The following is a 22974-nucleotide window of genomic DNA, read 5'->3' as shown; positions in this document are numbered from 1 at the left end:
CCTGTTAATTTAACTGACGTCATAGTCAGCCCGGAGGGGATCGTGTCGAAGTAGGGAAAAGGATATAAAAACAAGCTGCACTGGCACACCCGGGCTATTACTAAAATTTTAAAGTGAATATTGAATCAGTGAAGAAAAGTGTAAACAAAAGTGCCCAACTGAAGTAATTCCAATACTACCGATATCAAGTTAACAATTTTGTGTAATGGGAGGCAAACGGGCAGTAGGCTCACCTGATGTTAAGTGATACTCGTGGACACTCATTATGCCGGCTCTTTAATAATAAAACCTGTATCTTGATTTATCTATTTCATGATTCGTCAATCTAATAGGAAGTGAGCCTCCTGTGCCTGACACACGCCGTCGACTTTTTGGGGTCTAAGGCAAGCCGGTTTCCTCACGATGTTTTCCTTCACCGTTCAAGCCAATCGAACCTATAACCGCAGCGATGTACGCTGTAGCCAATAGGTCAACACTAGGCAACAAGCAAGCAAAGAAACATTTGACAAAAATAAAAAGGAGTGCTACAATCCTTCTTCCTGACCTCAGATTTCTTATTTTTTAGGTAAGTTGATCAGTATAAGTTTCTGTGTACGTCGTTTTTTGGATATTAAGCATGCCGGTTTTCTCGCTATATTTGCCGCCAACTGTAATATGCACAGCCGTGATTCGAATGCTCGACCTCAGGGTTAAGAGTCACAATCTCACCGATTCATGGCAGTTCCATATTTCCTGATTAACAGGTGTATGAATGAGTGCCAAGGTCATGTCAACTTCCGTCTTGTGCCTGATTCAATGATATTGGTATTATATATAGCGAATTATATTTATTTAATTTTCATAGTTTTTTTTCGTTCGTTAAAATAAAAATAAATCAATGGCGCTACAACCTTTTTAGGTCTGGGCCTCAGATTTCTGTATCTGTTTCATGATCATTTGTTAATCTAATAGGCAAGTAGGTGATCAGCCTTCTGTGCCTGACGCACACCGTCAACTTTTTGGGTTTAAGGCAAGCCGGTTTCCTTCACCGTTCGAGCTAATGTTTAATGCGCACATAGAAAGAAAGTCCATTGGTGCACCACCCGGGGATCGAACCTACGACCTCAGGGATGAGAGTCGCACGCTGAATCCACTAGGCCAAAAGTGTTCGTTAACTAAGCAGAAAACAGTCTTTGATGCAAATTCTTTAAAATGTATTTTTGTTTCTTTGCTTTTATATATATTTCAAAAACTTGTTGATTTTTATTAACACAAACATAGAGTATTTACAAATATACTTAAAATAGAACCAATAAATAAAAATGCATAATACTATTACGTCCAATATTATAAATTTAGGAAAATGTATTTTATAAGTAAACTAGCGGACCTGACAGACGTTGTCCTGTCTTAACTGTAATATTGATTTTGAATTGGTATTACTAACTAAAAATGCTTTATGATATACAAGATTCTTTGTTTGTTTTTCTGGCGAGTATATGAATAGATTTGTTGGTATTCCGACATGGGACACATAACTGGCCATGTGAAAACTATGAATTTTCAAGATTAATGCAACAAACAATTAGCGACTGTAATTATTTCATATTTATTTTATCAATATAATCGAAGCATTACTTTTGATGATTACTTAATATGGTGGTTAAGTATTCTTAAATTTTCTAATTTCCGCGCTATTTTCCTAATTTTTTTTTATATGAACCTTCTCCTAACAAAGAATTTGCGAATACGGTCCACCCTTTCAAGCGTGATGCCGTGACCAAGGGAAATAGTGATTCATGTTTTTATTATATAGATAGCATTCAGTATCAAATTTTGCCAAATTCAAACGTCTTGTGACAAAAACGAGTTATATAATTTCAAATTGAGAATTGTATAAGGTCATTTTAATCTTAATAAAGTATATTTTTAAATTGGTATAAGGTATTAATAAAACTCACCTATCACAAGTTGGAGGTAGATTGCTCCTATCAGCTCCCACAACAGCCACAAATAGCAATACACTTAACAACATTGTTATATTTAACTATCAATGGCACTTATACACTAATATCACTCAAAAAGGAACACTAAAAATAACTAGTTTGTCCTATGTGTTTAGGTACGTATTTAACACTCTAAACTGTTTTCTTCTTAGTAGTTGTATGGTCATCTTTGACGGCTGTATGATGTATGGTTGTAGAGGGCACAGCGTGTGCCCTAGGTCTGAAACAATAAAAAAATGTTATGGTCTGTATTATTAGCTGTGTAGCCTATAGCGTTCTTATATAAATTAACAACACAAATAATAGTAGTTATTGAGATGTTCAGATAATATAAATTAATATTTCGTATTAAATATTTCAGCAAATAATTTTCAAATTGGTCTAGGCTGCCTATAATCGGAGAACATACAAAAAAATTCAATAAAAATAAAAATTATCGTGATTCATGTGCATTTTTTCTTTTTCATGTGTCCTGTTATTAATATTGTCCTATTCACAATTGTTTTGTTCCATTCGTTTTGTCTATATATGTCTTATATCTTTTTGCACTTCCTTATCCAATTTTTATTTCACATTGGTTGCCTGGAAGAGATCGCTCGAAAGCGATAAGGCTGCCAGTTGCCCTCCATAATACATAAATAAATAAATAAAAAAAGGTTTTATCTCTTTACATTAAAATATACATATTTTTATCATCCCATTAATTCCCTTCTTTGGCACCACTCCCTGCCATTAGCCCGAAAAAGACTCTAAAATCCTTCAATCATCGATCTAGAGTCTAATAGCTAGCAATTGCGATCCTTTTTCAATGTCGAGTCTTTGTACCGCATTCCCACGATAGCGCCATTAGGACGGATATTGAGAGAATTAGATCGGGATTGCATACAAAATAGCTATTGGAAGTTGAGTTCCCGAACAGTAATTCAGATATTAAGGAAACTATAACGAATACAAAAAAAATCATAACTAAGTCGGGACCGTTATCACTAGTAATGCAATGATAGATTTTTTTACTTCCGAAATGATGCACGAATAACTTTTTATAATGACTAAAGAGTCTACTTCTTAAATCTCTTTTTAAATATTGACGATCATTAACGCTACTTTGATTATGGGTACCGCGCATAAGACATGGTGCTTTGACCAAACCTTTGCCGAAGATTCTTCAAACAAGACGTGCGTATACGGCGTAGGTATTGTACCCTATCCCTTTGGCTCTCTAGGCTTCTAGGTAGAACGATAAATTAACTTAATTATAACAAAAATAGTTTTATGATTAGATTTTTATGCATTGAAAAATGCAACCCGTATCTTAGAATTCTGTCGACATGCGGGCTTACATTCTGGCCTTTTGTGCCTGACCTCTTTAAGAATATTACTTCAACATTTATGAACTACGAACGTTTATTTCATTCTTCATATGTAAAAATTTTATTTAGAAACATAAAATTTTTAGTAAAAGTTCAATCGATTTGTTTGTCGAGCTTCCTAAAAAACTTAGAGGTTTCTACTTTTTAAATATCTTTTTGGTGGGCAGGAGGCTCACCTGATGTTAAGTGATAAAGCATGGACACTTGTGGCTTGTGAGTGCCAGCTTTTTATTAATTGGTACGTTCTTTTCTTGAACCGTAAGTCAAATTGGTTCGGAAATACTTCTGCAGGTAGCTGGTTATCGACGATTGAAACCGCTCTTCGTTGAATACGGTCAAGTGAAAGGAGCTGGTACTCCACGCGGGGACGAATAAGCGGTTTATACGGTTGCTATCGATGGGCCTGATGGGTACCGTCTCCTTGCTGAGAACACCAAGCTACCTTTAGCCTTTATATGCTGATAGTGTACAAAGCACAATTATTGTATGTAAATTAACATATAGTTAAAGTCGATCAATTCAAACACGACTGAAATTTAGCTAATCACATCTAGTCCAGCAATTCTCGACAAACAAACGAACTACGTCACATCCGGTTATGACGTATAGATATGATCGTATTGTTCATTTTAATTATGCGATTTATAATATATAAAGAAAGGACGTTAATTGTGAAGCAGCAGCATCACCTTGAGGGCTGGAAGTCTTCTACGGACCGCTTCCCAAATGAACTTTCTTTTGCGAACTAGCGAACTGCAGAATTGACTGCCGGTGGGGGTCTTCCCGGGAGATACGACCTTCAATTGTTTATAGAGTACACTCCTCCCTGAAAGGCCGACAACGAACCCACTTCAACGTGTGTCCATGGGCTGGAATAACTGCCCTATTTGGGCGTCCAGTAAGCTTGTAGCTATAAAAAAGTGGTACTACAACCCATGTATTGTAGAATATTTCTGAAATTCATACTCGCACGTAGGTGACCAGGCTGACATGTCAGTTTTTGGTCAGAGACTTGCCGCTTTTCCCGAAACTTTTTTCACTCTAATTTTTGCGCATAGTAACTCAGCTTGTTTTTTTAGTGTTGGGAAATAAATTTACAGACCCCCGCGCCAGGCAATTTGTTAACGGTGATGAATCGAGAAAGAACCGTGCTGTGTTAATTATACTTCAATAGAGGTTATGTATAATTTCATAAGTAAGTCGTGATATGTAGGTGAGCACGATTTAAAAAAAACATTTGAAAATTCGAGTTAAATTCAATATTTTTACGTTTTAATTTATAGAATAAATCAAACGGGCGGAAGGCTCAACAATGTTAAGTGAAACCGCCTATGGGCACTCTCAATTCCAGAGGGCTCGTTTAATAAAATAAATACTTTATTAAACGAGCTAAAATACTTCAGTGAGTAACTGGTTCCTCGTCTAAAAGACTGTAAATGTATAATTGTGTGATATTTTATATTGTATATCTAGCGTTTTTAATTTTAGTACCAGTGTTGACAGGTGTTATTGCTGACTCGCGTAATTAAATACTTTGTTACTAAGTAGATATTATTATGTAATACGTGCTTGTGTGTCACCGGGTTATCAGCTATAGTAAATTTACAAGGACATTCCTACTAGTTACCTACCCAATACGATACCAAAGAAAACATTAACAACCACCCCTATAACACGCTTTTATAACAACACAATTGAAACAAGTGCAAAGGTTGCGTACCTTATTGCGTATACTAATTATGGACAAATCATTATAAATTTCACACTACAGATATATATATTTTTGTTTAGTATATTATTCACTAATAAGTAATATTATGTTGACTTAATATTCTACACAACACTTCCGTTTCTCCGAGATACCTTGCACTCATATTTACTACACTAGTTTTAGTAACTCAAAAGGTCTTGTTCCTGTTGCATCAAAAAGTTGGATTGCCTCAGTATTTACATGGTATAAGTGAGCTGAGAGTGTATCCACATTAAGATCCTTGTACCTTTACTTTTAATATACCATGGTGGACTATATATGGCCGAGATTACCAAAGAATATCGTTTAGTTTTACATTATATACCTACTGCTTGGATTTCCATTTCTTAGTTTTTCAAATATTCATGGTGTTTAATATTTGCTTTTATTATGACAGAACTCTTGCAGAATTATACTACAGATATATAACTCGAGAAACCTCCGCGTCATATGGGTACGGAAATCGAGTTATACGAAAACGCGCTATAGGGATATCGCGTTATAGTATCCCATTTGAATTCAGTGGCATGACAAGCCTCGTACTCCCAGATTATTTTGAAGGACTTGTGTGCCTGACACGTTATTTGGATTGCGTAAGATTTAGGCTCACCTCCAATTGACTCCCGTATGTCAATCCAAACGTTAGCGTTAAGTTTGTATTTTTTTTATAAATCATGGAGCAAACAGGCAATAAGCTTATCTAATATTAAGTTTCAATGACAGAGACCATGTAATTGCGTTGCCGGCCTTTTAAGAATTTTTACGCTCTTTTTTTGAAGGAGCCTAAGTCGAATTGGCGGCCAAATGCCGGCTTCCTTATGTTTAACCCAACAGAAGATAGGAGTGAATTGCTTTGTGCATCACATAGTCATGACTTCAACGCCAGATTTTCCAATACACAGAAGAATTATTTTCGGATCCTACGTAAAAAAGTGTTCAACTATTTTAAAGACATTTGAATTTTTATTTTCATATATACAAATCTAATTTTAAATAAGTAATCGCCAAGGTATGTGAAGCGTGGGAAATTTATTGCTATTGTAAAGAATGATTTGCATTATTATACATTAAACGTAAAAAACTACATCGTTGTATTTTTACTTGAAACAGTCATTTCAAATACTTTATAACAGGAGGCAATGGCAGGCTCATCGTGAACCACGTATGAAGTCACCCTTTTAAGACGGTTAGATTACTTTCGGATATGGAAACATTTGGCAACAGTTTAAAAAGCATTTCTGATTATTTATTTGTGACTAAAACCAACTACAAATACAAGTTTTTATTAAAAGTATTGGTTTAAAAAAATATTATTTCAATCACCCGCCAAAACACAAGATACAAGATGGCGTCGTCCTTTGATGTACCATGACAGGAATGACGTAAATAAACGTCAAAAGATTCACTTAAAACACCAATAACAAAAGATTTTATATTAATACTTATAATTTATTTACTATTATTTTTTTCCAAATCCATCCGAAATCTTAATTCACTGTAATAATTTTTCAATGTAGTAGTAATTCATTTATGTTAAAAGGCAGCAATACACAGTGAGAGCTCCACAAGATAAACATTGTATGGATATTCGTTTACAACAAAGTCCCAAGGGAAATTAGAGCATCGTCTAACTCTCGTTAAACCTAAATTAATCAATAAAGCTTTTTATGAATTTGACGATGATTTGAATAATCCTGGAATAATGGATAAATAATGTAATGATTAATAAAATAATGATTGGATCCCGTTCTAATATTTATTGCTGCTCTGCCTTACCAACAATTTGTAAGACTTAAAACTTGGCGATTAAAAAGAGTGACGGAGAGTTTCTTGCCAGGCCTTCTCGCCCGCTGTACGCTCTTGACTTACGACCTAAATGTAGTAAATGTAAATTTAGAATCAATTTAACATTTTTCTTTTGACGTTCATAAGTGGTTACCTATATGAATAAAGTTAATTTTTTTATATGAATTTTATTTGAATTTGAAATACAACTAATACTGTCAAAAAATTACTAGTCAGTTTTCTAGTTAATGTTAAGAGCATTTAAATTTATTACAAATTAAAAAACATGCAATAAGTTGACTAAGAACTTGGGATTATGTATAATCATTAAGAAAATTATTCGAAAGAGGCGGTCATGTTATTAATATAGAAAGCTTCGGCCTTATAAAACCCAAACCAAGCCTTATAAAAAAAGTCATTATGTACATCCAATTTCGACAAACATTTGCAAGCATTAAATTTTATGTGTAACGTATCTTACATTGAGTGAGATATAGATAGATAGGTAAGAAAATATATATAAAAAAACATTATATAAAGCAGAACATTTGTTTAAAAATCCTGCTGAGCATCGAAAAAATCTAACACCATCAAATTCTAATCCAAAAAACACTTAATTAAAACCAGTAGTAGTAGTTAGTATCTTCTTTGGAAACTGCTAGAAGGAGCAAGGTTGGCCTAAGGTAACCTGTAATCTTCCAATTGGTACTCAGCTCAATTGGTTCGTAAATCGAGCACCGGAAGAGCACAGTTTAGAGTTCCGTGTTGCGTCTGCGCAGCGTTTTGCGCACTATTCGTGAGGGCAATGTTATAATTTGCTATATAAAAACTGACAAAGCGTAGAAGCAGAAACCGCTAAAGTAAAAAAAAATAGTCATAAGTTAAATTATTTGCGTAATTAGGTAAATTTTATTCAAAGAACTGACGTCAAACGAAGAGTGCTTACATACCTTCACTGATTATCTTGCAAGTGCCGGCTGATAATATATACTAAAATGACACTTCACCCTTACTGAGAAACAGTATAAAGAACCACTTGATTCAGGCCCAATAGATAACGCATTCGAATTTTACACATAACATCATTTAAACAATGGACAAACTATCGCATAACACCCAATTTCAAACAACATCTGAAGCACAATGATCCATCAATGATCATTACTGTCTAGTCAATAATAAAGTGTCACGTGAAGACCCACCCACAAAATTCCTTTGATTACGACAATGTTCACATGCTCAATGTCACACCCCCACTGACGTCAATGATAATAATGCCAAAAGCAATTACATTCAAGTCAACTATTTTTATAGAAGAGGACTCGTTCGTCATTTCCCATCAGGCGAGCCTCTTAATGTGGAATATAGTGCCAAATATTCAAGACAAATATGATACAATACGCATTTTAATGGAAGCTAACGATGATTATGAGATAATAAATGTAGATTAAACCATTGAAGTACTAGATAAAACGAAGAAAACTGCAAATAAAATGAACGTTTATTGATATTAATAGATTGGTAAATCAGATTAACTGTCGGTATCTGGATTTTTAAGGAAAGCCTTTGAATATTGTCTAAATACAATCCGTAGATTTTGTAGCACCTTATGTTGGTCAATATTAATTATTGAAAAGTGAAAATTTTTCCATTTATCTTTTGTTGGCCGAATTTTTTAGAATATCTTTCTCAAAATCTAACATTTTGACTTCGCTACGTTGTATAAACATACCATGATGCACAGGGTACCAAGACCAAGGGGGAGTAGGAAAAGAGAGCGCCCTAAAAAAAGGTGGATAGAATATATAGAAGCGTTAGCAAGAAGCAGATAGAGAAAGAAAGCCATGGATGGAGAGATATTTGGAAAAAGCTGGATAAGTGAAGTAGATCAATGTTTTTGAAGGAAGTTTGGATATCGAGTAACAAGAAAAAACTCAAATCTAAAATGTATATTCAATATTTGTAAAGATAGGATATATACGGGCTTATAATTATTATTACATTGTATAAACAACTTGTAATTATCAATTCTACATTTAAAATCATTTTAACAGAGTGTATTATTTCATGTATTGTAACACCAACAATACATGAAATAATACACGAGTAAGTTAATAATTTTGGCAATGACACTTGGCACATAAATTAATGTTTGCTACTAAATTTAGCTTGACACATACCTTGAATGATCTGAGCCTAAAGCCTACCAAGGCTAAACCACTTCTAATAGTTTGGTGAAACAAAAGGCAAAACACATCAGACAATATAGAATTTAGGTCACTTTTTTAGTTCATATAATATCAATTAGTTTAAAGCGATTCTTAAACCTGAAGTCGCATGTCGATGTCATACAAATGAAACACTTGTTCGTACGGATGGAAAACGTTGTGAGGAAATGACATGTCTTAGACCCAAAATTTGATGACAAGCGTGAGACGCAAAAACAAAAGGAAAAAACTGATAAATGAAGGAGATTCAGAAATCTAACGCCTGTTAGCCCATAAACGGCTAATAGATTTCTTACTATTAGAAATTAGTATTGCGACTAACAATTACAAAGATTGGTGTAAAATTGAACTTAACAATAGTCTATTTTAAGACGATACTTGAGGAAGAGCCCACGTGGGCGTCGTTAACAGGAAAATTAGAGCAAATTACTGTCTAATGTAGGAACTCATGTATGAAAAAGTTTTACGCTTTAGTTTAACTAGATTTGTTTCTTAACCCAAATTCTCTGGAAGAATGTCCTCACTGGGGATTAGGAATGTAACTCCTATTTTATTTGTAGCTGTTTTATATTACTGTTTATAAGAAGACGGTAAATTTGTCGAATCACTCCACCATAAAACAGCTCCAATTTTTTTTCTACATATTTCCATCACTCGGCAATGGCCATGCAATAATGTGGTGGTGAAAGCTCTTAAGCCGCAAAGAAATTAATCAAACCATCATGATTTGTGAAATATATGAAAGAAGGTACAAATTGTGGCGTTAACCTAACCTAATGTGCGTAAAATTCACTGGGAACTGAGACAATGTCAATTATATTATGTTTGGAATATTATCAGTTTTGTTAAGGAGTCCAAAGTCATGCGCCTCCTTAAAATTACTTGGGGTCCTACAGGGGACAAACAATTCGTAAACGATGGAAAAAAGTTTAGACCTGTTTTAAGGTGAAACCGTGATTCGGTAAATTTACCAAAAAGTCAACTATTTGCCTGAGCGGTGGACGAATTTTGTAACTCGTTTGTAAGCCTTCTTTTGTCCTCCAAACTAAAGCCTTTACCTGACCAAGTTTATTTTAGGTTGTATGATTTCCAAAGAGTTTGTATATTTAATAGTAAAAAAATATCCAACGATGACTCCATTGTATATGTATCATTTATTGAAGTAGGGATCCCAAATCGTGTGTGGGAATTGAACAGGTAAACTAAAAAAGTGAAAAAGTTTATTGCAAGAATAAAAAATATGTATATTTTAGATTTCCTGCTTATGTATCTTTGAACTTATCAAAACTTTTATACGTAATATGGATGGGAGTTCCTGTACCGCACAGGGCAGACATACACAGATCCTTTATATATCTGCTGACAACAATATTGTTCTGGTAATTTAAAATCTCCAGGTTAACCTTGGCTACTGAGCCTCAGGTGTAACTGGCCAACAATGGAATTTTTATTATGCTATTTTCAACCCGTTTAAGTAGTCAACAAGGACGATATCCATCATATTATTAGATCATATCAGATAAGTCGTAATGGAAAAAACGGCAAATTATAAGTCGTTTTTAACGTTATCTCATATAGGAGACCAGTGTTGGCCTAGTGGCTCCAGAGTGAACCTCTCAACCCTGAGGTCGTAGGTTCGATCCCCGGCTGTTCACCGGGCTTTCTTTCTATGCATTTAACATTCGCGGTTTGAGGTAAACATCGTGAGGAAACCGGTTTGCCTTAGACCCAGAAAGTTGACGTGTGTAAGGCACAGGAGGACACCTACTTGCCTATTAGATTCACAAATGAAACATACAAAAATCTGAGGCCCAGACCAACAACAGCTTGAAGCGCCACTAATCAATGAATTAGTTTATATCATATCGATGTAATCTATATTCTTATATATATATAAAATTCACAATGTTCGTTCCCATACTCCTCCGAAACGGCTCGACCGATTCTTATGAAATGTTTTAAGCATATTCAGTAAGTCTGAGAATCGGCTACTATCTATAATTCAAACACCTAACTGCTAAGGGGTGTCCACCCCATTTTTTTTTTCAGTTATTATTTTTTTATGATACAGCTTATAATATAACCCATAATTGTCAACTCTCTACAATCAACCCCTATTTATTATTATAGTAGATAGGTTATTTTTATTGAACTAGAAAAATGTTTCCTGTAAATAACATACTATGGCAAAACGACGTTTGCCGGGTCAGCTAGTATTCTTATAATACTCTGAAGAATTGTATTGTGTATGTTGGAACGAATTAAATAATGGGACCGACAACAAAAAAAATCTCTATTGGATGGCCACATTTATTTATTTACAATATATTTCGAAAAAGGCTCTTCTATTATTGTTGTTTATTTACCCCATTTCATACCATACTACTATAAACATGACGCCATTAGACTTCTTACTAAAAATTAAGTAATGGTTTTAATTTTATAAATAACATACAAAATTAACATTCAATTAAAATATGTAAATTTTCACCTTAATTATCGACGGCTAATAGTATGTATTTAACTACAATAATTATATACCAAATAACCGTTTGTGTAAGTTAACAAAATTATGTTTAACCTAAATAAGTCCTATGTGGTATAATGTCGATTGAAAATAAATGTATCTGCCTTTAACCTTGGTAAAGCAAAGCACAGGAGCCAGATTTTACACGAATTATCATTATACCCTTAAACCATTATTTTTGGTTGACCTCTATGAAAGATACTTATTTATATACCCAAATATCTATGTCGTTTAAGTAATAAGATTAGCTAACATGCGAGTACGAAAAAAAGACTGGCTTGCTTTAACATGCAATCACTCCCCACGATTGACATTATCTTTGTTTACAATATTTTAAATAACTTAGTAGATTTACCAAATGTCATACGTCAAGTGAATTTCCTCTTAAAGCGAAACACAAGAAACACGTCAGTCCTTTTTAAGTTCGGGCAGTGAGGACCAAAGTCGGCAGTAATAATCCTTTAAACAGATAGCTATCGCAGTAAACCACGCTTCAAAGCGTATATGTACTCAAGTACATGCGATGGAAATTCATTTTATGACAGTGTCCATGTCTTCAGGCGTCACTGTTAATCCGTCACCAATAATATCAATTGCAAAGTAGATATATATTAAATTTTTAAATTGCATATTTGTATTTCTTAATCCAGTTTATTGTCCTTTAATTTTATTGTAAACCTGCTCTTCTCTGTTATCGTTGTAATGATTCCCTTTAAATGTTGATCACACTTGTCTTTGATGCACATGTGTGTATTGTGTTCTCTGTAAGTGTTTCGTTAGTGTGCCTATTTAAATTAAATATATATCTTGTATGTTAGTTCATCAGAACTTTAATTTCTACATATATACACTCTAATATAAAAGGAATGTGTTATAAAAATGATTATTTGTATACAGTAATTAAATTAAAAATATAGCCAAAAATTTAACACAATGTATTGATAATAGTTAATGGTAGACACAAAAAAACCAATCAAAGACAAACTTTTTAAGTTATAATTATGTACCTAATACACACATAAAGTGTAAAGGTAATTGAAATAAATGTTTATTCTTTAGATTAAGTTAAAGAAAAAATTGCATAACCTTTATCATATCGTTTTTAAAAATTTCCATGACAAAGGCTTCTTAATAAATACAAATTTGATCATTAAACAGCCATTTAAGTCCTGGCAAACGTTGTTAAAACATAAGGGCTGGTATGTAACAATAAGAATAATACATTAGGCCACGCTTATCACTAAACCTATTCATAGAACTACCGAATTGCAGATTTTTACGTGTTTTAATATATACTTAATTAATTTATATGTTAAATGTTATAATAGTTGATGCCTTCTAAAGTCTTTAGAGTTCACAATTACGTGTAAACGGTAATTACAGCGGTAGAAGTACGAGTATTACTTTCTTATCGCGTATAAGCAGTAAAAATATTTAAAGTTTGACATAAAAATAATTTAACATATACGTAAATTTGAATATTAAACATAAATATATATATATATATGTAAAGGTCAAACTAATTTCACTAATTTAAAAGTATAGAGTTAGTTAATATTAATGAGTATAGGTTAGCTCACACTAGCCATTACTTTAGAATAAAGTCACCGGGTACCACAGCCTATAGACATTATTATGGTGTTTGTTTCATCGGACGCGTTGCCGGCCTTTAAAGTAAGTTGCACCATGTACCACTTTAAAATAAAATCTCCAAATCATGGTAATTAAATCGAGAGTTTAGTTGCAATTCATCTCAAATAGTTGAAAAGTATTTCAATAGATCAGCTAAACTGTCGAAATGTAAACCCTTAAAAGATAACTAGTAAATAGCCTGTAGACAATGTTGCAGGAAAACCTAGTTAACTGAATAGCAATCCACGTTATCAAACCGAGGAACATCGACATTCTTCCGTTGATTTAATTAAAGCCAACAATACAATAATGCCGATAGACTTGAATAAGACAAAACAGAAAAGATTCGCTCAAACCAGCAAATCGCGCTCAAGGGTAGAGCGGTTGGATGTGCCAAAATTATTTCTGGATCCAAGATCAATGTTAACAACTCACCCAGTAGAAATAATTGTAATCCCAACACGACACTACACAATAAATACTGAACACAGGCACGACTCTCACCTTCGACGTGCTAATATCAACTGACTGAAATTGTTTCGATTTGCGTAGCGTAGTTGGTTGGCACACAAGCACGAATGATTGGACGAAAGGCGTGTAGTTACATGGATGTGTTTGTGTTGGTACCATGTGACGTATAGGCGATTGCGTTCGTAGTTAAACGGCTTTTGAAACTTGGGGCAAGGACACGTCTCTGCAAAAACTACTATCGGATTTTGCAATTTAATTAGTTGCCAGCCGGAATTTGTATTCATCTTTTTCTCTAACAATACTGCACAATTTTTGAGTATTGTTAAGATCTTTCACTGCATTATCATATAAGAAAGTTTTATTATGCAATTATGAACATTTATAATCTCATTTAGATTATGCGTTATCTGTATCTTTGAAATTATTATGAAATGTGGATAAGTCACGTGCGGAGAATTATTCTTGGCAACGTGTCATCTCCGTCCATCTAGATTCCTCTATAAGTCTAATGGGTCCTGTGTAGTAACATTTTTTGTATCTCACCAGAATGTTTTTTTCTATTTTCCTCGCAAATATTAAACTTGTTGCTATATTATTAAAATATTTTCAGTCAATACGTCCAATAAAGCCTCCTGGTTATCCAAAAACTTAGAGATATATTAATAGTGGCGGAGAGTTTCTTGCCAGTCCTCGCCTGATAATTGATTTTTAGTGCGTGGTATGAAATTTGGTAGAACAATATTTACATCTTAAATCTTCGTAGTCTACAAGTACTAATCAACTCAGCTCATCAGCTTGATTGTTTGGTATCCATTGGATAGCTTTTATATATTTTTACAAGCTCTGCACCGTGATTCAGTTAATTAAGCAATAGGCTACAGCCTTCTTCTAACTCTTAAACCTCTTCAGTTTTATATTTAACGTCATAATTTTGAAAATGATTCCTTTAGATCTCCCTTCTAGTACATATCTGTATAACTCAGTTGAATTACGACGAGTCATTATACCTGTTACATGCATGATCGTCATTTACAGGGGAACGTGTATCACGTGTTTAGTTCAAACATTTATTGCGACACAACAGCGCTTTTAGACTTAGATTAGATACGCATTTTCGCTACATTGTTTGGATTATAACGGTAGATCAATCGTTTTCATCAAGGTCAAAGTGAAAAAGGGGTTTGGTATAGAAATAGATGATGAAGAATTAAACTAATGACTACTGTAGGGTGCTGCTGCAGAGGTTTAGTCCATATTTGTGCTGCAGAAAGTCCGGCCTATTCGGGGTATTTGTTGTGATTTCCCAAGGGAGTTGGTACGGTATAAGTAAAAGGAATTAAATATTATGACATTATCTGGTCAATATATTTGTGAAGCCTTGATGTATGTCTAAAAAAATTGATTTTAAAATATGTGGTTACTTTCACCAGTAGGTATAATACTCGAAACACAACTAATTTAAGCGAAAGACCAACCAAGCTCTAGAAGATAAACCACTTATACGGAAATTGTATTCCTTTTTACAACCAACACCCAAGCGAAATTATAGAATAAATTCAAACATAAATTAAGCAATAAAACTTTTTATAAATTTTATGAATATTTAAATGATTCTAATACTTGGGATTGCTTTGCTCCAGTTCAAACAATTTGTATGAATCAAAACTTAGCAATTAAAAAGAGTGGCGGAGATTCTCTTGCCAGTTCTTTTTGCTCGCTGTAAAGTAAATGTAAAGTTAGAATTAACTTAACTTCTTTTTTGACGTTCATAACTGTACCTGTTTACCTATATGAATAAAGTTATTTTGAATTTGAGTAAACAAAATGTTGAGTAGATTTATTCAGTTACATCGGAGATGAAGGCCAATTTTTGAAAGCCCGTGATAACAACGATGATAATGCAAGATAATTAATATTGTATTAACAGCTAACAATGCTATACAGTACATATTACAATCTATTTTTTCTAAAATACATGACAATTATGGTAAACATAAATGTTATAAAATACATATTTATAAAAATTTTACACATCCAATTTTGGCTTTTACTAGTAATTTTTTGCTTAACGATAAGCGGATTAGATTAGCGGATAGTGACTAAACAGTGTTTTTTGAAGAATGTATCAGCCCTGTACCAAATATATCAAACTCTGGATAAGTAGTGTTCATTCTGTTATATTCGCGAAGAATTCGAATGAGATATGAAAATGTGTAACGCAGTGCGTCAAGATGAGCTGCAATAACAGCTAGAAGATCTAGCACTCTGCTGGGCTGTTTTTATACAGTCAATATCGACATCGAAGGGAATTATGGTCGTAAAAACCGATAGTCGTAACAGCCGACGTTGGAATTGAGTAGCTAATACAATAGAATTCAGATGGGACCTTTGATTTTAATCTATATAACCGTTGTGTTGTTCTAAAGTCTAAACGATGTGTTCGTAAACAGTTTTAGACTGTAGTGATACACTGTTTGCAGCGCTTAATCGCTCAATGGTTCGAATAAATGGTAGGTGCGGTTGCGCACTGTAATCTGATTGGTTGTTGGCTCTCGTACGATACTTGGAGACCTATTTCACGTAAAGAAAGTTAACTTTGAATTTATGAAATTACTATCTTTACTTCCTTATACCTTGTTACTTCGTGGCGCTTGATTTAAAACAATGAATGCTTAAGAAATCATCAGAGAATATATAGAAATTTTTACTATTTATAAGTATTATTTATTAAAGGAGTTTTTGCCGCACACCACCACTATGTGGGACCAGCAACCCACTGAATTATTATAAATTCGACTTAGGGTTTTACACGAAAAGAGGGTACTGATTCTTAACTTACCACAACACACACACACATTACACACTAAGGATGTAGATACCTTAATCTTTTTTTATGTATGTATTTCCATAATTTTCTTTTATTTTTATTTAAGTTTTTGTGTGTGTTTACTTAGTAGTATGTTATGTTATATTAAAGGCCGACAGCGCACTCGCGAGTCTTATGGCATTGAGTGTCTAGTTATGTGCTGTTATGTTAGTGCATATAATAAAAAATCTCACTATTTCGTATAGCATAATACCTACTAAATTTTTATTACACACTTTTAGAACTAATCTGGTAATCCGTTAAATATTTACAAACAGTTTTATTTTGTTTAATATTTCCAACTAATTTTATATAAAATTAGTTACATAACGTTCATGATATCGTATGTAAACGATGTCAACATTAACTGATTGATAGATGATAAACAGTGATCTTAGTAAGAATAATATTTAGAGGATGACATATACGCGTACGCAAAATTAAATTTCTTAATGCTTAATTTATTGTTTGACACGTTTATTTTGGTAGTGGTTGTTGGAAGGATGTTAAATGTATGTTAAATTAAAGTATTTCTTTAAAGCTGGGTGTCAACTGACTTTAATTGTTTAATACATGAGATTATAACTAACATAAAATTACGGGTATTCGAGTTGCGTTGCTGGACTAACAAAAAACTAACTTGATTTATTTTAAGGGCTAACTTCAATATATGGAAACCCTTTTTTAGTGGGTGCGGTACCGGCCTTTGTGGGTGTTACGAGTGTATGACATTTATTACTAAACTGACGTAATTTACTAATTTATTGTTTAAAGTATAAGTTGATTGATAACGTTTGGTTTGTGCTTCTAATTATTAATCAAAATATATATATATGTAACTTAACTAATATTAGGTTATATACTCACAGCAAAGTAAATACACTTTTGTATTGAATACGAATATTACTATTTAACGGGAAGAGCAATTTTAACGATTCTTTGTATGTCCAAGTTGATTGTATTTCTTCTAAAATCCTTGAAATATTCTGGCCCGAGTGAAATACTAATAAGCTATGGGAGCTAAGCAATGAGGTGCCGATGACCTACAAATCGCCGAAAGTGGAATAAGGGTGGACCATATGCTTCGGAGGGATTCAAGTCACATTGCCAGGCAAGCCCTGGAGCCCTCAAGGCAAAAGAAAACGTGGCCGCTCAAAACAGACCCGACATTATTGTCGAGGCTAAGATTACTAATTCCTAAAGGGCCGGCAAAGCACTCGCGTGCGCTGTCATGAGTGTCAATTTACGGCGGCCAATTACAAAATGTATTAAAGGGATTTTTTGTTTAAAAACTGATTGATTGGGTTCAAAATTCAACACTTTGAAGGTCACGTTTGATTAACAGCGCCATATGTTGAGTGAAACTGTACCACGTGACGTAGTAATGAAACAAACTGATTGTGAACGTGCGAGGCCACACGCTACGTACGCCAATTCGAACGAGCTAAAATTCGCACCTAAAAGTTTAATATGACCAATGACCTATACCATTATATTTAGATTCATCAATTTTTATGGGACAGGAGGAAAACGGGCAGGCGTGTCACTTTGAATAAAGTGATCACCTGCAACGCTGGGGGGCTGCGGATGTGTTTCCGACCTTTCAGGAAATGGTAAGCTCTCTTCTTGAAAGTCCATAAGTCTGGTTTCGGAAAAAAGCCGGTGCGCGGCAGCAGTGTTGTGTAACGCCAGGCGTTGAGTTGGAATAGATGGAGTCTCCGTCATTATGAACCATTTATTTGGTTTGTTTAACAACTGTTCATTAAAAATAAAAGTGAAAATATATAAGTAGTACTAGTTAAAAAGATTTAAAGTTTTTACTTCGGCGGTAGTAAATCTAGTATATTAATAGGAAGTGAATTGTTTTTTTTCTGAATGTTAAGTAATATTATTTATTGTATACATAATGAGAAAAAAACAGACAAAAATCAGCTCAAAAATAAGTCTTTTCTCCAACTCCGGTTTTGTTCACTTTGGAGTAGACACTCTTGGGACGTAGGGTTCTAGTGCACAGGTGCTAATTAAAGATTTATGTTGGCGTCTAGTAAATAATACCTTTGATACCAGATCTGGTGATTTACTAGCTAAACATATAAGTTTCACAGTACAGCGAGGATACGCTGCCAGTGTTAAAGGTACAGTGTCGCAGGGACCAAACTTTTAAAATTTGTTTTTATTAATTATTCATGTTTTTTATTATTACTATGTAGTTTAAGAAAATTTTAAAAACTATATGTTTGATAGAGGTTTAGTTACATGAATTAATGTTTTTAAGCAGAAAAATAAATATAACACAGGGATATCACTCTATAGTACCATTAAGAAAAATAGATTTCAGTAGTTAGTGGAAACAAAAACATAACACAGTTTACCTTTCCAGCAGGATTTCGATCAGATTTAAAAATTATTTACTAAGACCAATGATATACGTATATATAACATAACATTATTTAAGATATAATGTGTCAAAAATCAATACTTAAGCACGTACGTCAAAAATGTATTCGATATTTACATACTGGGATTCTAACTTAGTTTTCTGTTTAAAAACATTTTTGTTTGAGTTAAGTTTTCTGACGGTTGTTGGAATGTACAAATAAATGAAACATTTTGTTTGAAGCTCAGCGTCAAACTGTATTTAATCGATTAAGACATGAGTTCATAACTAACCTAAAGTTAAGCGTGCTGGTAGTGCGGTAGCCATACTTAGATTATATTTGAAGATATTTTAAATTATATTTTGATATTTTGTTAAATTTTTACTAACAAATGACAAAAAACTAACTTCTTTTAAAGGTTCTTAAATGAAACTGACACTTGACCTATAAAGAATATAGAAGAAAACGAGAATGTTATATTACACATTATATGTGTATGAAAAACTACATTTACACACACACATTTATTACTAAACTGACGTTTTACGCTTCTAATTATTAACTAATATATATAGTAAATGTAATATAAATAATGTTAGATTACATAAGTCTGTATTTTTGAACTGTCAATTTATGAGGTTATGTGTTTTTATATTTTAAGCTTATTACAAATAAATTAATGAAATAGCTTTTTATTTATAGACGTATCATGTAGAAAAAAGCGAATGGAAGTTATCTAACAACGCAGAAAGAGCAAGGTCGAAAAATAAATTAATTATGCAATCAAAGTAGGAAATTAACCTTATCATTGCTTATCTAGACGTCTATTCCTGATCCGACATCAACACCTCAAGTAATCTAGTTCCGAGTTCGACTCCTGGCGTCTGTTGCAATCTCCCGTATAACACGCGTTTATGGTTTCTAGTTCGATTATCGTCAAAACACAGAGTCAAATGTATCCCTTAGATATCGGCGCCTTGCCTTAAAGTTTATTGAGGCTTAAAAGAAGAATCCCTAGTATCCATTAATGTACCCAACATTATTTGTCTTAGGGATGGTGGGGTACAATAAATTGGACACCAAACGTGACTAACAGTTTGCCTACTACATAATGAAAGTCATGAGGGGTGTATTGTGCAACCCAAGTGTACTCCAAGAACTGGGTGTCTTAGTACCTATGGGATACCTGCGACCGCGAGGGCCTAGGTTATTTGCGACACCAAGGGCTAAAACCAGTCTGTTGCACAGATCCCCGTTATCCAGGATGTTGCGACTACTGAATGCTGTATCCGACACCATCGATATATTTACATGTTTACAGAGTGAATTCAAATTAGCGATATTGTGCAAATTATGTGTTTAATATTTTAAACGTATTTTATTATATTTTAATTATTTAATGTTTCTCGACATTTACGTATTCCAGGCTGTAAGGATAATGTATGTATTTCTGTAATAAATAAGTATTAAGAGTATCCATAGCGCGAAATCACCTGCATCATGAGCATGCACATGCACACTCTCACGTATACTCACTTTCACACGCACAGCCAAAGGTATTACGTATTTAATATTTTTTCCTTTCGTAAATATTATAATCGTTTTGTATTTATTATGTATTCCAATTTTGGTTATATGTTTAGTATAATTGATGTTTGTTGTAGCATTAGTAAATAAATAAACAGTTTTACATTTGTGGCAATTGTGTACGAGAGAAGACAATTATATTTTAAAAACAAAATATGTAATTTAAATTAAGTGTTACAGCTCTTGCGCATAACTAATATTATAAATAGGTTATGTTAGGGTTTATAGGTTATGTTTGTGTACGTCTGATTTTGAAAATTATTTGACCAATAGAAATCCACGTTGTATATGTAGTAAGCCGAAAAATGAAACCTTTCTTGACTTTGAAACGGTCGGAGAAAAGCGGTCGTACGAAAACTTAACTTATTTTAATTAATGTATATTATTTTTGCTCGTACAAATGGAAGACAATCAAATACTTATGAATACATGTTATAGAAAGGATATTTATGAAAATATGTTATAAGCTTAGCGCTATAACCAGATCAATGCAACTTCCTCACAATCGAGTAGCACACAACTCCCGAGGGGACTCTGTACATTGAAGAAGTGCATGGGTCTGCCAAGCATCCCCGAGTTTACGTGTGTGAACTGAACTTCTATTAAACTGCTGGACCGATTTGATGATGTTCTTTATATGCGTTAGGGTGGCTCCCTGAATGGTATAGCACTTATTTCAAAGCAGCCCGGTAGATGGCACTGCAGTCAGGAATTTATCAAGGTAGGTTATTTCTCTGTACAGCAAAAAACAGCTGGAATGGCTGTCGGCTCGGATTATAAAAAAAAACTAACGATTTATTTTTTATAGCTGCAATTAAATAAGGATGATAGTCATAGTCGAGACTTAGTCCAAACTAACACTCCCGTACATCAAAATCCAATACGTTTTTGACGTACAGGAGTCATACTTAGCGCTTAGTGATTGTTAAAAACTAATAATCCCGGATACACGTGTAAAACTAAATTATAGAAATTAAAATTCTCATTTTTGTATTTATTCAAATGTCAAGTCGATGACCTTGGAAGTAGGCGCACCTCCAAATCATCGAAAGCGGATTAGTCGATAGACTGCTCACGCGCATGAGGTAAAATATGTATGATAGAATATTTTAAATATTGATTTCCCTCATTATTATTATTATAACAGATACTAATACGATAGAACTACACAATAATATCTAGACCTAGCAGGCTTTTTTGGATGAGACAGGAGGAATGCTTAGCGCAATGAAATGACTTTAAATCGTACTGTAAGTGAGACTTCCGTATGTCAAAAGCGCTAAGTCCAAGCGGGACTAACATATATCCTTCACAGTACCCATTTGTGGCAAATAGAAATAGTCCAGTCCAGCTTCGAGAGACCTTATTAAGGTTGCGTATCGCTAGGGCTATTTCAAATATACCCTAATGCAGTATTGGCCTAGTGACTTCAGCGTGCGACTCTCATAGCTGCGATCGTAGGTTATATCCCCGACTGTGTACCAATGGACTTTCTGTCTATATGCGCATTTCACAATCGCTCGTATGAAGGAAGACAGCGAAAAGAATCCGGCCAAAAAAACAAAGGCGTGAGTCAGGCACAGAAAGTTGATCACCTAGTTGCTTATTAGAAATGTTTATGACAGATACAAAAATCTGAGGGCCAGACGTAACAGGTTCTATACACCTAAACTTCGAGTCATGTATAAAATAAAATTCACGTTTATATTAAAGTTTCTTCAAACACAGTACTCGCGTAAACCAGAGACAATATAGATCAATTAAGTTTATTAGCAGTTCCATCGGTGTATGGAAACTGCCATTGCTCGATCGACATGTGTTGATTTTCCATTGTTGACTTGACATAGACATCTTTATAGGCTATACAGTGGAATCAAAATGATTCGAGATACCTCGTATTTGAGGGTTCAGCGGAAGGGATTAGCAATTTTTTCTGAGGTTTTTGACTTAACGAGGTTCGAGTTATAGATATAGTTTATATATACAGCCAAAACCGTTTACGACGTCATCGTTTAGAACAGCATACCAGTTATATTGACCAAAATAAAAGTATTAGGTAATTCATAATAACGTAATCAGCTGTAGGTACGGCTCTAGTTGCAGATAAGGCAAAGAGAGCCAGCAAGACTTGGAGCGAGTTGAAACACGAGGATAAAAATAGGAGGCGATGGACACTCACTATGGACGTACGTATATTTTTGCGATGAAAACAAAATTACTCGTGAATGAAACATTAATGATTTGTATTACCTATTTTCGCATTTATGTCTTAAAGCTTGGCTGAAAGATAGTGGAGCATTATATATAGCGATTTACTTAAGAAACGTAAATAAATGATAGGTTTTAGTAAGTAATCATTAGAAAATTCATAACTTTAAAATTGTTCTACATTAAT

The 22974-nt window shown here is 33.7% G+C and overlaps 1 protein-coding gene across 8 annotated transcripts in view; it reads right to left on the bottom strand.

Moving 5' to 3' along the window:
• The window catches only part of LOC123710988 (trehalase-like), a 55718-nt gene that overhangs the window by 28861 nt on the left and 3883 nt on the right, over window positions 1–22974 (bottom strand). For 6 of the 8 annotated variants that reach the window (XM_045663345.1, XM_045663348.1, XM_045663349.1 and 3 more), the window contains exons 1-2: window positions 13713–13850; window positions 1941–2205 (exon numbers count right to left, since the gene is read on the bottom strand). In XM_045663345.1, coding sequence (XP_045519301.1) covers window positions 1941–2014 — 74 coding nt within the window. In that variant the 5' untranslated portion in view covers window positions 2015–2205; window positions 13713–13850. Of the gene's footprint in view, window positions 1–1940; window positions 2206–7840; window positions 8026–13712; window positions 13851–22974 lie in introns of those variants that run through there. The other 2 variants (XM_045663347.1, XM_045663346.1) reach the window with 2 other exon arrangements.

The sequence above is a fragment of the Pieris brassicae genome, chromosome 6 (assembly GCF_905147105.1).
Source record: "Pieris brassicae chromosome 6, ilPieBrab1.1, whole genome shotgun sequence".
In the NCBI taxonomy this organism is placed as follows: Eukaryota; Metazoa; Arthropoda; class Insecta; order Lepidoptera; family Pieridae; genus Pieris; species Pieris brassicae.
This window is presented reverse-complemented; position numbering and strand designations above follow the sequence as displayed.